Source organism: Pelobates fuscus, chromosome 5 (genome assembly GCF_036172605.1).
Source record: "Pelobates fuscus isolate aPelFus1 chromosome 5, aPelFus1.pri, whole genome shotgun sequence".
Classification (NCBI taxonomy): domain Eukaryota; kingdom Metazoa; phylum Chordata; class Amphibia; order Anura; family Pelobatidae; genus Pelobates; species Pelobates fuscus.
The window spans coordinates 239,224,649-239,240,301 of NC_086321.1; the positions used below are offsets into that span (position 1 = coordinate 239,224,649).

A 15,653-nucleotide genomic window follows, 5' to 3' on the forward strand; every position below is an offset into this window, starting at 1 on the left:
TCATATGACAGGATGAGTGTATGTGTGTGGAGAAGGTAGTGATGTGACAGGGTAACTGTATGTGTGTATGGTTGAGCGGGTAATGCGACAGGGTGACTGTATGTGTGTATGGGGGAGGCGTGAAGTGATAGGGTGAGTGTGGGGTTGTGTAGATTGTATGTGGGTAGCCTGTATATCCCTGTTCAGCCTCCCCACACATGGCTGCTTTTTTTTTTTACTATTATTTAATTTCTCTAGATCTCACTATCAACCTTTGCTGCACAGGGAGGGACTGTGGAGGTTCAGCAGAGCTGGCACTTGAACGGTAGCGCAGCTCTGCTATCAGTACAATCACTACAAATTAGATTTGTTTTCAATAAATGGATTTAATTTGCAATAGTTACAATTGTGTATACATGATTGTGGGGTATGGATGCAGACCCTGGCAATTCTGTGTACACAAGTGCCGCATTAAAGGGGTTAAATGAAACATTTCTGAAGACTCAAATTTGGCAAATGACCAGTATATTCCATTGACTCATTGTATGTATATTAACATCACATAATATAAACATGAAATGGTGCAAAAAAAGTCATATGAACAGTTAACATGCAAACAGAATATATATAAACAAATAATTGAGTATACGTTTAATAAAAATAATTATACATTTAATGACAGTTTTGCTTTATATTATATGATCACAATCACATGCCTTTTACTGTTTTTTTTTTGTTTTTTTTGTTATGCAGTTTATCTTATCTGTTCTTAACAGAGGATAGTATCACAAGTATCTATAGTATAGACTTCCTTCCACAACGGTATTAGCCTATTTTATACTTTGGTTAAATACATTCTCATTTTGTGAAATTTCTTGTTTTGTTTTAATCTTTATTTTAAATTTCACATGTATTACACAGTAAATTACAGAAAAACAATATTACAAGCATGTCATGACTTTAACAGTAATGGAGCATTTTCAAGTATGCCGTTTGATAACAGTTTAAGATGTAAAACGTTCCATTCGTCTAATTGTCCATTTCTTTGTCTATTTGCAAGGACCCCTGTGCCCCCTCAATTGGAAAAAATTTCAGAGCATAGTTAGTCACAAAAGGAGGGTGGAAGGGACGAACAGCCACAAAAGATCCATAGGGGGCATAGTTGGGGTAGGTCCCTAGAATGATAGTCATGCTTACGATGCACAGGTAGACAGGTGAGATTTTTTTTTAATAAGTTGAGGATGTGACACCTCTGTAGTTAGTAGGGCAGGAGAGCAACGTGGCTACACAAAGTATTATTGTATAACTTTGACTTTTACAATTTATCTCAGTGCACAACTACACTATAGTCTTACAGCACACACAAGTTCAGTCATGTTACCCATCAATTATTGTGTGTGAATATACAACATTGGATGGTTGCACCCCGGGAACTACGGATCTATGGCCGCTGCGGTCCACTGCTCCTTATACCACTTGTATATAGTGATCTACCAAGGTCTGAGAACCAATTAGTGGCATTTTAAATAATTCCCTTTCCCTTTCATATCCTGTGAAATATTACTAATGTGATTTATTTTAACATAGGAGTTTTGTTTATTTTCAATCTAATTAAAATCACCATTTTTAAGCACAGATCTACCATTCCCTATTCATTAAAAACTTCCAACATTAAGGGAGTCTCCTACATTTTTTTTGGTCCATTATAGATGGACTTTTCTTTCAAATATTTGTTGCGCGGATTTTCCCAAAATTAAAAAAACAAAAAATCAGTTGTGGCATAGTTAACGTATTCAATTCACAGATTCAACACTTAGAGACAGTGACAGAATGGCTTGAGTTTTTTTGTCCTCATATATTTTGCCATGTCATTTATTTAGTGCAAATAACATGCCACAAGCACATGCTTTCAATCAACAAACTGAGCTAGAAGGACAGAGGATGTTGTTTAATCATAATATAAGATTTTGAAATTGGGTAACGGGAAATTTGGAAAGCGAAAATAGTAAAACAGTCCTGGGCAGGCAGCTAATCTGTTTAATTACTTGGCTATGAATGTGGCTAAATCGTTCAGCCAAGGAATATCACTATGGTAGCAAAATCCTATTTTATTAAGGCCTTGATCTTTTTAAAATGACACAAACGCATTCATGCGATCTGGAGTATGTTGCGAGGGTTAAAACTGATACATGATCAAATGAACCCCTGACACTATTGTTTACTTATAAAATAAAATAAAAATTCTTTGTAATATTTAATCATCATGTCTTGCTTTAGCCAAGATCACAGGAAATATTTGGATTGTTTTCAAATTTGACAGGGGAAAGTTTATGAAGCGAATTTTGGACAAGTCTTGACTTATAGCACGTTTTTTTTCAGCAGGGTTTCTTTGCTGATGTGTGCTTCAGGCTTATCTTGCATTCTTTTTTAGATATTTCTCACACTAAGCAGGTAGGATAGCAGATTGTTGGCCATTGCTTAATTTTTTCCTTGCCTAACCCTGCACACTTTTCCATCTGCCTCACATCTATAAATGCATTATAGGAGAGCTAAGGAGGTTTCATGGTCATTTTTTGGTTTTGTTTTGTTTTTGTCACAAATATCTTTTAACTGTTGTGTGTCTTTATTTTGATATCTCTGTCAGTACTATCAAACTAAAATAATGTTAATGATAAGACACTTACCTGTATTATAAAGGGCACTGGCTCAGACTGCACCTTGCCATCAACAATAAATCCTTGATTAGCTTTATCTGTAATAACAAAGGTAAACCTGTCTATCTGGGCATCTTGTCCTCCATGTTTGAAGGCAATCTCATTATTGTCGATATCACTCTGTGTGAAGTAGGTCTCATGCAGTGGTAGGCTTTTCCGGTAGATTTGACCATACTGAGGACATTCCACCAGATGATATGTGATATTCTGTGGTATTGTATCTGGGTCTGTAGCCTGGAGAATGCTGGAAGTGATAGAAGCCATAGATCCTTTTGTTTGTCTTAGACCCCAGTTCCTGGTTAAAGTGGGTAGTTCTCGGTCTACTGCTTCCACAGCTATGTTCAGGATCCCATTCTTTGTTCGCAGTCCATTGTTGACAAGGAATCTGGCAAAAAGATGCAAGGGAGCCTTCAACATGTGTTCTTGATTCCCCATCTACACAAAAGAAACAATAACACACCTTTACTCAAAGGCTTTTTCCTTGAGTTTGTATAGAAATTGTGTTTCTCCCAGGAATGACTTGCTATGAAATATCAATTATCTGTTGTGTGTAATATTGGTTAATACGTTTTTAAACTATAATATCATCAGATTCCTGGCTGCGTAATACTACGCAAATGAAAAATTTTAAATTCTACTTTTAATGTCTGTTTTTTTTTTCTTTCAACGGGTCCAGCGGGCAGACAGAACCAGAGATACACTTTGGTGTTAGGAATACAGTTTTGTATTCCTAAAACTGTATAGGTACTTTAAACAATATATAGCATGTACAATGTACATCTAGTAGATACACTATTGATGTAATACCCTGCAACATCATTCATTTAAGTTTATTCTGAGTTTAATACAAGCTTTATTTATTATCTAAGCAAGCATCTTAATAATTGTATTACTTTTAATTTACTGATAATGTTGTACTCTTCATTAATATCTTCTAATAAAAGGGTTGTTTTTAATAAATCTAGGGTTATATTGCCTTTAAGTGCTTTGATAGCCATTAAGCAATATTTTTCTCCATGATTAATTATTTTGATAGCTCAATATTAAACTAAATGCAGCTTTAAATCCAAACAAGCAACAACCAACACAACAAGTTTAAATCCAAATAACCAACAAAACCATCGGCAACTGTACACTGTTCACAAAACATTCACAGTATCCTGGGCTTAAAGAGTTAAAGTGTGAGTGTGAAAGTCCTAGTGGCTCAGCAGGAGTCACATCTTAAATTGAACATTACAGATCCTCTGTGCTGTCTGCAGCTCCATGGTGATGGAACTGGCTACAGAGACTGCCATCTGTCATGGAATTTAAAAAGATAAAAAGAAAAATAATTCAAGAGCAGCAGTAAGTAGTGCCAATTCAATGCAGAATCAAGCCGGCGTGTCAAAATGGAGGACATTTGCTCTGTACTTGGCATTATCCTGCCGCCACCTGATGTCAGGGGTTGCTAATCACTTGATGTCATCTGTCCAAACAAGAAGTGCCACATTCTTCTTCCAACCCTGAAGCACCAGACAATGCACGCTCATATTTCTAACTCAGAGGAAGTGCTATAGTGGAACATAAAATCTGATCGCTTGCACACCCATTAATTAATGTTATTCTGGCTGTCCTAGACTGCCACTGAAAGCAGTCAGAGAATAAACACCAGGCTAACAGCTGCGGACATTTTAGTTATTCATTTATTTCACCTAACAGGCAGAAAAATTAATTACAGAAAAACCGCCATTATTATTATTTCAAATTTCTAATTACGTATTTTCATATAAATTTGAAATATACTATATATATATATATATATATAATCTCTACTAACCAGGCTACAAATGTAATATATTCCTAAATTACATCAATTTTTTCATTTCTTTTTTTTACAATCATTTAAAAAATGACTGATATAACTGCATATGGCCTTATATAGGGTGTATATTTATAATAATAAATATCAGCTAAATTGTGGATAATAACATCTTTTGAGACACATATTCTTTCTGTGTTCAGCTGACGATTTAAGAACTCACAGCTGCAACTCTGTGGATCTGGATCCTCTTTGTGAAGATATGTTCTCTGTATCTATGAGCAAACTCCAATAACTAATTGAATGTGTATGGATTTACGTAAAAGAAAATGCATAGTTTTATTTACTCTGTATTGTTTAAGCTAGTATTTGTGGTTTCACCAGCAAAATCCAAAATATTTTATGTAATCTTTACTTTCTCTTTTTAGCTACCGAATTTCTGTTATTATCATGGATTACTCTAACTAAAACATGTATGTTCATCAACAAAACCTAAATATAGAACATTGGTATCTTCAAGAGATCATCTCAAGACATAAAACAGTAAGAGAAACCAATCTGCCAATGTTTGGTGCCAAGAGGTAAAATACCTAGTGGTCCCCTAGCACCAAGAGGATTAGCGCAATAATTCATCTGTTAGCCTTAGAAAACAAGGAGACATTTTCCACCTAGTCACATACTTGATGTTGTCAGCAGCTGCTAACGCCTTGCTATTGTGAACGTAGCAGACAGTCTGCGCAGCCACATCCAGCTGACTGAAACTTGTTATAGGAATTCCAGGGTGGTTGACATATTCAATCTGGCCATATTGAGGTGGAGAGGACAAAACATACAGCAGTTCCTCCGGTTTGTCAGTACCATCTGTAGCCAGAAGGACATTCGTACTAATGACGGCTCTGTCTCCTTTGAAAATGTTAAGGGTTTTCACATAAATAGCAATGTCTCCTGTATTGAATGATAATATAACAATTATGTCAGACCTCTTATGGCAGTTACATTTTATTGAATGTCTTGTACATCTGAGAAGTATTAGGTGCAATAAAAAAGAAACATTTTCATTAAATCAGAAAGTGTCACCATTTTACATACCGTATATACTCGAGTATAAGCTGACCTGAATATAAGCCGCGGCCCCTAACTTTACCCCAAAAACTGGGAAAACTTATTGACTCGAGTATAAGACTAGGGTGGGAAATGCAGCAGCTACTGGTAAATTTCTAAATAAAATTAGATCCTAAAAATATTATATTAATTGAATATTTATTTACAGTGTGTGTATATAATGAATGCAGTGTGTGTGTATGAGTGCAGTGTGTGTATGAGTGCAGTGTGTGTGTGTATGAGTGCAGTGTGTGTATGAATGCAGTGTGTGTGTACGAGTGCAGTGTGTGTGTACGAGTGCAGTGTGTGTGTATGAGTGCAGTGTGTGTGTGTATGAATGCAGTGTGTGTGTATGAGTGCAGTGTGTGTATGAGTGCAGTGTGTGTGTATGAGTGCAGTGTGTGTGTGTATGAATGCAGTGTGTGTTTGTATGAATGCAGTTTGTTTGTATGAGTGCAGTGTGTGTATGAATGCAGTGTGTGTGTATATGAATGCAGTGTGAGTGTGTGTGATGCAGTGTGTGTGTTTGTGTGTTGCAGAGCCTTGGTGGGGGGTGGGCATTGTTATTATTATTTTTTTTAAATAATTTAAATAATTATTTTATTCTTATTATTATTTTTAAAATATTATTTTATTTTATTATTATTTTTTTTTCCGTCTCCCTCCCTGCTTGATACATGGCAGGGAGGGGGGCTCTCCTTTCCTGGTGGTCCAGTGGCATTGGCAGTTCAGTGGGGGGGGGGGGTGAGGTGGGCTGGCAGAGAGCACTTATGTCTCCTGCAGCTCCTGTCAGCTCCCTTCTCCTCCGAGCCGGTCCGTGCAGCTCCTCTGTCAGCTCACACTGTAAGTCTCGCGAGAGCCGCACTATGACCCCGCGGCTCTCGCGAGACTTACACTGGGAGCTGACCGAGGTGCTGAACGGACCGGCGTGGAGGAGAAGGTAGCTGTCAGGAGCTGCAGGAGAGGTAAGCGCTCGCTGCCAGCCCCCAGTCTGTATTATGGCAATGTAAATTGCCATAATACAGACAGTGATTCGAGTATAAGCCGAGTTGGGGTTTTTCAGCACAAAAAATGTGCTGAAAAACTCGGCTTATACTCGAGTATATACGGTAGTTAGATTTATAAAATTGTATTTATTAGCAAGTGAATTTCAAAAGCGTCTTGGTTTTAGAGGGCAATAAACCCTTCTTGGGGCATAGAAAGTGCATTGCAGTAAGTATTTAAATTCAGAGACAGTTGGTGGATCATATCAAATTAAGTGATGCAAAACTTCAAGGAAGACTCAAGTTTTGAGATTAAATTGAGTTCATATGAAACGGAGACATCCACATGAGCTGTCTAACTAATTTCCTATGGTACACTAGGATTTCATGTAAAGGTTCTGGAATAACCCCGCAACCTTGGTTAAAGGGACACTATAGTCACCAGAACAACTACAGCTTATTGCATTTGTTCTAGTGAGTAGAATCATTCCCTTTAGACTTTTTGCTGTAAACAATGGCTTTTCAGAGAAAATGCAGTGTTTACATTACAGCATAGTGATAACTCCACTGGCCACTCCTCAAATGGCTGCTAGAGGTGCTTCCTGGGGCAGTGCTGCACAGTGAGCAGCAACACCATTCAGTGTCTCCATCCTCTGCATGCAGACACTGAACTTTCTTCATAGAGATGCATGCATTCAATTCATCTCTATGAGGAGATGCTGATTGGCCAATGTTTGTGTTCCTGACCCTATAATGTTCCTTTAACCTTAGGAAATAGCTAATGGTATATCAGAAAGGCATCTGTGTGGTGAGATAGTGTCATATTGGTAATTAGTGAATAGACTAATGTTCTATATTTTGCTTCAAGTGCAGATTTGGATAATTTAAATAGCATAATGACAATTTGAAATATAGATACTTTTTATATGCAGTTTTTTTTTGGGGGGGGGAGGAAAGGATGTAAATAATATATGGCCTATTCAAACTTCAGATATCAGTATATTTTGTACAGTATCCTTACCCTTTTCCATATCTTTGATTGTAATATGAAAGCTTAGTTCTGGTGACCTGTTATTACCATCCCACAAGTGGAAAGTAAAGTTGTCTTGCTTATTGGAGCCAACTATTCCGGTGTGTACATATCTAACATGGTTCATATCGATATCTTCCTGTGTGCATTTCATCCCTGTCTGTATGATCACCCAGTCCTGATGTACCTGTGGAGGAAAGTCACAGACAATAAACACACGATGAGAGTGAACAAACATAATTCAAGGCAAATGAAAGAACTATCCATCCACCCATTTATCCACCCACCCACCCACCTATCCATTCATGAATCCTATAACAGTTCAGTAATATACTCATAAGCTTTATTCAATAAACTAAATGTAATAGATGAGTCTCTTTTAATCCCACTGAATGAGCCTCTTTGGAGAATGGGCACCACAGGCTACAGTTCAGGTAAATAGTTAATAAACCATCAAGCAAAATGTCCGAACTCTTAAGGCAATCCACACTGGTGCACAGCCAAGAAGAAAGCTTACTAGTTGCTGCTAGGCAAAGTCATCCCTGATAATGCCCGTCAAAACACTCTAAGGAACCATAGCACTAAAACAAAGCACTGAGATAGCAAATGTGAAAAGAATGAACATGGTTTGTATTAATCTGCACTACCCCAGCATGATTCCATGTAAAGTACATTATTGACATTATTTTGTATGGTGACGTTATTTCGTATGGTTAAAATGTAAGTTTAATTTCTTTGTGAACCTGTGTACACCACTTCTGTTTTGTAAAATGTGTTATACAACAAATACGAAATCCCTTGGAACCATTGTGCTGCCATCTGTGATTGTTGTCTGCTGTGGGAATTCATGGAAAGGTCAGGAATGTTTATATGGAATTGTACCTTTCATTTTGTATCCATTATGGGAAGTCAGTGCCATCTTGTGTAATTAGAGCTATGTTTCCCTGAAATCCAGATTCAATTAAATTAGTCTACCTTATTACCAAGAGAAATCGTATTGTTTGCATTTTTTCTAATTTGAAGTTGTTACCATTATGGAAAATTAGTAAGAGGTCAAAATGTCAAACATTGCATTCAAAATAACCATTACAGAGATTTTAATGCTTTGGCAAAATGAAGGTCTTTTTTATGAATGTGTGTATGAAATTATATAATAGTATCTGTCGATTAATGAACTTTTCATTTCTAATTCCATTTGAATCATGGCACTAAGAATGGTCCACAGCCCAGTCCCCAGCTGTAGATGTGACTAAGGCAGATAAGAAAGGTTAAAGGATCTTAACATTTATAGCTTCGAGGAAAAAGCAGACGGGGGGATATGATAGAAACATTTAAATACATAAGGGGAATCAACACAGTAAAGGAGGAGATTATATATTTAAAAGAAGAAAAACTACCACAACAAGAGGACATAGTCTTAAATTAGAGGGACAAAGGTTTAAAAATAATATCAGGAAGTATTCCTTTTCTGAGAGGGTAGTGCATGGATGGAATAGCCTTCCAGCAGAAATGGTAGAGGTTAATACAGTGAGGCAGTTTAAGCATGTGTGGGATAGGCATAAGGCTATCATAGACTTAAAGGGAATCTCCAGTGCCAGGAAAACAATAATTTTTCCTGGCACTGGAGGGTCCCTCTCCCTCCCACCCCCCAATTCCCAGTTACTGAAGGGGTGAAAACCCCTTCAGTGACTTACCTGAGGCAGCGGCGATGTCCCTCGCCGCTGTCTCTGCCTCCGCGACGCTCCTCCTATCCATTGCGTCGGCCGGTGGGCGAGACTGATCTCGCCCACCGGCCGAGGGGACCTAATGCGCATTACGTCTCCCCATAGGAAAGCATTGAAAAATCATTTCAATGCTTTCCTATGGGGTTTTGAGCAACGCTGGAGGTCCTCACACAGCGTGAGGACATCCAGCGACGCTCTAGCACAGGTTTCCTGTGCTACAAACCAGGAAGTTCCCTCTAGTTTATAAAAAAACTGCAATAATTACACTTGCAGGGTTAAGCGTAGTGGGAGTAGGCACCCAGACCACTCCAATGAGCAGAAGTGGTCTGGGTGCCTAGAGTGTCCCTTTAAGATAAGGCCAGGGACTAATTAAAAGTATTTAGAAAATTGGGCAGACTAGATAGGCTTATCTGCCGTCACATAGTTAAATAGCTGAAAAGAGACTTGCATCCATCAAGTTCAGCCTTCCTCACATATGTTTTTGCTGTTGATCTAAAAAAAGGCAAAAAAAATAGTCTGTAGCGCTTCCAATTTTGCAACAAACTAGGAAAGAATTCCTTCTTGACCCCAAAATAGCAGTCAGATGTCTCCTTGGATCAAGCAGCTATTACCCCACTAATTAGAAATGATATCCCTGTATGTTATGATTTTGCAAGTATTTATCCAATTTCAGTTTAAACATCTGTATGGACTCTGATAAAACCACCTCTTCAGGCAGAGAATTCCATATCCTTATTACTCTTACTGTAAAAAAACCCTTTTCTTTGCCTCAGATGAAATCTCCTTTCTTCCAGTCTAAATGTGTGACCTCGTGTCCTATGTATAGCCCTGCTTATGAATAGATTTCCAGATAATGGTTTGTACTGGCCCTGAATATATTTGTATAATGTTATCATATCCCCTCTGAGGCGCCGTTTTTCCAAACTAAAGAGATTTATATTTTTTAACCTTATTATAACCATGTTATATGTTTCTATATGCTATTCCTTAGCCATATCAATTCACATCAGCAATGGGCAGCTGTGATTGGCTGACAGCGGTCAGCTAACACTCACTGCTGCTTGGACTAATGTTTTCTAATTTGCCTGAGCACCACACTGAATGGAGGGACAGTGCCATGATACACCAAATACTGTAACCACTTCAATGAGATGATTCAATTTAATGACAGTCACAAAGCTAGAATAAAATAAAGCACAAACCTTCATCTGAAGCTGCCCTTCTTTGGGTGTTCTGTCTATGATGTAATGAACATGGTTTCTAGGGGTGTCTTTATCTTCTGCTGAGAGTACAGCACTTGAAATTATAAAATACTCTCCCATCCCCAACACTGCTTCACACTGTCTAAAACAATAAGACAAAAACTAAATATTGACTTGTTACCAGATAAAGATTTAGTTACAGTATTCTGGTTAATCCGGTAGCCCCATAGCATATCATTTTATGTTCCTGGCTATAAGGCTTACTTTGTTAATGTTGGCTTTTCATCATTGACTCCTACAATATTCACAAAAATAGTTCTCTTGATTTCATGTTTTCCATCAGACAACTGAATCGTGAAACTGTCAACAAGGCTTTCAGAGTCATCGTGCATGTATATAAGCTTCATGCCTGGAAAGATAACACATTTATCAAGATTTAGTTCATTATGTAGAAAGGGAATATGACATATACATTGCTTTCACATGATCAATATATTTCCAGTTACAAATAATTTAAAATTAGGTCTTATTTAAAAGGTACATGTCATGCCGGGTACAACCTATGCTCTTTTTGAAAAGCTTTACACTATGCTACCAGATTTGCTAGCAATTGCATAGACTGGGAGAAAAAGCTATATAAAAAAGGTATTTCTCCCACCTGTCAGTCATAGGCTCTGTGTGGAAGAATTTAATGACAAGGGAGAGCAGAGAAGACTTACCATACGTAGTCCTTCTGCTGTCCACACATTGCAACCACATCATATGTGCTGTGGCTGTTATGGTAACTCCCTGGTGTACAATGCTAGAGTTGGCTAGGGTATATAGAAAAGGAGTGACTGACATCACTCTGTTCAGACGCCGGCATGCTGGTAAATGTAGCCAGTGTTTTGGAGTCATACGGAATACAGCATGTACAGTTGTGCTCAACAGTTTGCATACCCAGGAATTGGGAATTTTGGGGATTGATTTTAAAAATGCAAAAATTATTATTTTATTAAAGTATAGTGATCATATTAAGCCATTTGGCTCCTTTTAAAATCATATTTATAACAGAACTCACCCAAATAACCCTGGTCAAAAGCTTATACCCTTAAAAGTTTGGCCTTGTTACAGACACACAAGGTGACACACACACACAGGTTAAAACGGCAATTAAAGGTTAATTTTCCACACCTGTGGCTTTTTAAATTGCAGTTAATGTTTGTGTATACATAGTCAATGAGTTTGTTAGCTCTCACGTGGATGCACTGAGCAGGCTAGATACTGAGCCATGGGGAGCAGAAAAGAACTGTCAAAAGATATGCATAACAATTTAATGTAACTTTATAAAGATAGTAAAGGATATAAAAAGATATCCAAAGCATTGAAAATGCCGGTCAGTGCTGTTCAATCACTGCCAGAAGAATTGTTCGGGACACAAAAAAAACCCCACAGGTATCCTCAGGAGAAATACAGGCTGCTTTGGAAGAAGACAGTGTGGTTGTTTCAAGGAGCACAATATGACAATACTTGAACAAAAATTAGCTGCCAGAAAGAAACCTTTACTGCGCCAATGCTACTTGGACTTTCCAGCATGAAAATGACCCTAAGCACAGGCCGATTTGACCTTCCAGTGATTACAGCAGAATTATTATTTTTTTCTCATTTTATATTGGATTTTAGCGCCACCTTTTCTATTTTTGTCACTTGTTCCAAATAAATGTGCCTTACTGAGCTTTGAGGTGTCTGGACCTCTTTCTTCTCTATTGTTAATCAGTGAGTGTCTGTCAGTGAGTGTTTCTGTCAGTGAGTGTGTTTCTAATCAGTGAGAGAATGTGTCCGTCATTGAGAGTGTATTATTCTAAATAACTATTTCTCCTCCGTATATATTAAAGAAGAACCCATGGCAATAGATGTGCAAATGATTGCTACTAAAAACTTGCAGAATAATTGTAATTGGTTAACTCAAGACAATGTGCTGCAGCAACTAAAGAAAGTTAATATAAACAAAGCTACAGGGCCTGACGGTATCCATCCACGTGTACTTAAGGAACTAAGTGTAGAAATAAGTGAACCTCTGTTTTTAATCTTTCAAGATTCTTTTCTTTCAGGAAGTGTTCCGGAGGATTGGAGGAAGGCAGATGTGGTTCCTATATTCAAAAAGGGTTCAAAATCCTTGCCTGGAAATTATAGACCTGTGAGCTTAACTTCTGTGGCTGGTAAAATATTTGAAAGGTTATTAAGGGATAATATTCAAGAATTCCTTGAGAAGAATATGGTTATCAGCAAAAATCAGCACGGTTTTATGAAGCACAGGTCATGTCAAACTAACTTGATTGCGTTCTACGAAGAAGTAAGTAGAAGTATAGATCAGGGTGTTGCAGTGGATGTGATCTATTTGGATTTTGCCAAGGCATTTGATACAGTTCCACACAAAAGATTAGTGTTCAAACTCAAGGAAATCGGTCTCGATGAAAATGCTTGTTCTTGGGTAGAACATTGGCTTAAAAACAGAATACAAAGAGTTGTCGTTAATGGTAAATTTTCAAGCTGGACAGAGGTGGCAAGTGGTGTCCCTCAGGGGTCTGTTCTGGGACCCCTTCTATTTAACATTTTTATAAATGATCTTGAAGACAGCATTGAAAGTCATGTTTCAGTGTTTGCAGATGACACAAAACTTTGTAAAATAATACAATGTGAGCAAGATATTACTTTGCTGCAGAAGGATTTAGATAGACTGGAGGACTGGGCACTCAAATGGCAGATGAAATTTAATGTTGAAAAATGCAAAGTTATGCACTTCGGCGTAAAGAATACACAAGCAACGTATACCCTTAATGGAAGCGAATTAGGGATAACAACACACGAAAAGGACTTGGGAATTGTTATAGACAACAAACTATGCAACAATGTGCAATGTCAATCAGCAGTGGCCAAGGCCAGTAAGGTATTGTCATGCATGAAAAAGGGCATTCATTCTCGGGACGAGAATATCATTTTGCCTCTCTATAAATCACTGGTAAGACCACATATTGAATATGCTGTGCAATTTTGGGCACCTGTTCTAAAGAAGGATATCATGGCACTAGAAAAAGTGCAGAGGCGGGCTACAAAATTAATAAAAGGAATGGAACATATCAGCTATGAAGAAAGGTTAACAAATTTAAACCTATTTAGTTTAGAAAAACGTCGCCTGAGAGGGGATATGATAACATTATACAAATATATTCGGGGCCAATACAAACCATTGTGTGGAAATCTATTCACAAACCGGACTTTACATAGGACACGAGGCCATGCGTTTAGACTGGAAGAAAGAAGATTTCGTCTAAGGCAAAGGAAAGGTTTTTTTACTGTAAGAACAATCAGGATGTGGAATTCTCTGCCTGAAGAAGTGGTTTTATCAGAGTCCATACAGATGTTCAAACAGCTACTAGATGCATACTTGCAAAGACAGAATATTCAAGGATATAATCTTTCAATGTAGGGTAATAACTGCTTGATTCAAGGATAAATCTGACTGCCATTCTGGGGTCAATAAGGAATTTTTTGTCCTAGCTTGTTGCAAAATTGTGCTTCAAACTGGGGTTTTTTGTTTTTTTGTTTTTTTTTGTTTTTTTTCTCTTTTGGATCAACAGCAAAAAACAGGTGTGAGGAAGGCTGAACTTGATGGACGCAAGTCTCTTTTCAGCTATCTAACTATGTAACTATGTAACTATGTCAGTGTGTCTATAAGTGAGTGTGTGTATGTCAGTGTGTGTCAAATCAGTGAGTGTGTGACTGTCAGTGAGTGTGTGACTTGAGTGAGCGTGTGTGACTGTCAGTGAGCATGTGTCTGATTAGAAAAAAGGGCTGTGGACATTTGCAAAAGGGAGGACTTAGCAATGTGACCAATCCCACCTGAGCGCACCAAAAAAAAAAATTCTGCACCCAGGCGTCTGTGACCCTAGGATCGGCCCTGTGTGTGTATGTCTCAGTGTGTATTTTGGTGCATAAATCCCAGCAATCAAACATCAACTCTTCATACAAACACAAACACTAAGCACAAGTTCATAGCTGATTTCAAATAGTAACAGTACATACAAACATACAACTGCATTTAGAAACCCCTTAGTGACCAAGGACGTATGAGGTACGTCCGACAAAACTGGTTGTTAACAACCTCGGTCATATCTGATACTTCCAAGGCACAATTGAGCGCTGGAAGGGTATTGCAGCGATGACTTAATGTCGAGGCAACCTGCAATACCTCCCCTCACTGCTGGGCTGCAGTGTGATCGCTCCCCTGGCGCCCCCGCATGGCACCCGGCAGTGAGGCATAGCATCGGAAGCCATCATGCAGGCTTCCGATGCTCTGCTTGTGTGCTGAGTACCTCGAAGGGGAATAATAAAAGTAAATAAATGTAAAAAATTATATATATCTATGTATATATAAATAAAATTAATAAGCAATATACATATGTCCAAACATAATTACATAAATAATTTCATAAATATACACGTAGACTTCAAATATATAAATATATATATATATTTAAATTCTATGTGCATATTTATGTAATATTTTTACTTAATTAAGTAATTTTATTGATTGCAATTTGGGGAACCTGTCTGACAACCCAGGCCAAAAGTCCAGAGAATTTAATAGCACTATATTTAACACTGTAACTTTTCAAGAAACCATAAAACCTGCACGCGGGGGGTACTGTTTTACTCGGTTGACTTCGCTGAACACAAATATTAGTGTTTCAAAACAGTAAAACATATAACAGCGATGATATTGTCAGTGAAAGTGACGTGTATTTGCATTTTTCACACACAAACTGCACTTTCACTGATGATATTGTTGTGACACATTTTACTGTTATAACTGTATAACAGTACCTCCCATGTACAGGTGTTTTTGAAAGTTACAGGGTCAAATGTAAGGCTTGAATTTTCATTTTTTCACATTGAAATTTGCCAAATTCGTTGTTGCCTTTGAGAGCGTATGCTAGCCTAGGAATGAGAATCACCCTCATGATGGCATACCATTTGCAAAAGAAGACAACCCAAGGTATTGCAAATAGGGTATGTTCAGTCTTTTTAGTAGCCACTTAGTCACAAACACTGGCCAAAGTTAGCGTTCATAATAGTTCTTTGC

The 15,653-nt window shown here is 37.8% G+C and overlaps 1 protein-coding gene across 2 annotated transcripts in view; it reads right to left on the reverse strand.

Annotated features, from left to right (window-relative positions):
- Positions 1-15,653, reverse strand: part of FREM1 (FRAS1 related extracellular matrix 1) — a 132,781-nt gene that overhangs the window by 56,888 nt on the left and 60,240 nt on the right. Inside the window, exons 21-25 of one of the 2 annotated variants that reach the window (XM_063455148.1) lie at positions 10,796-10,940; positions 10,532-10,673; positions 7,597-7,792; positions 5,172-5,436; positions 2,664-3,078 (exon numbers count right to left, since the gene is read on the reverse strand). In XM_063455148.1, coding sequence (XP_063311218.1) covers positions 2,664-3,078; positions 5,172-5,436; positions 7,597-7,792; positions 10,532-10,673; positions 10,796-10,940 — 1,163 coding nt within the window. Of the gene's footprint in view, positions 1-2,663; positions 3,129-5,171; positions 5,437-7,596; positions 7,793-10,531; positions 10,674-10,795; positions 10,941-15,653 lie in introns of those variants that run through there. The other variant, XM_063455149.1, reaches the window with a different exon arrangement.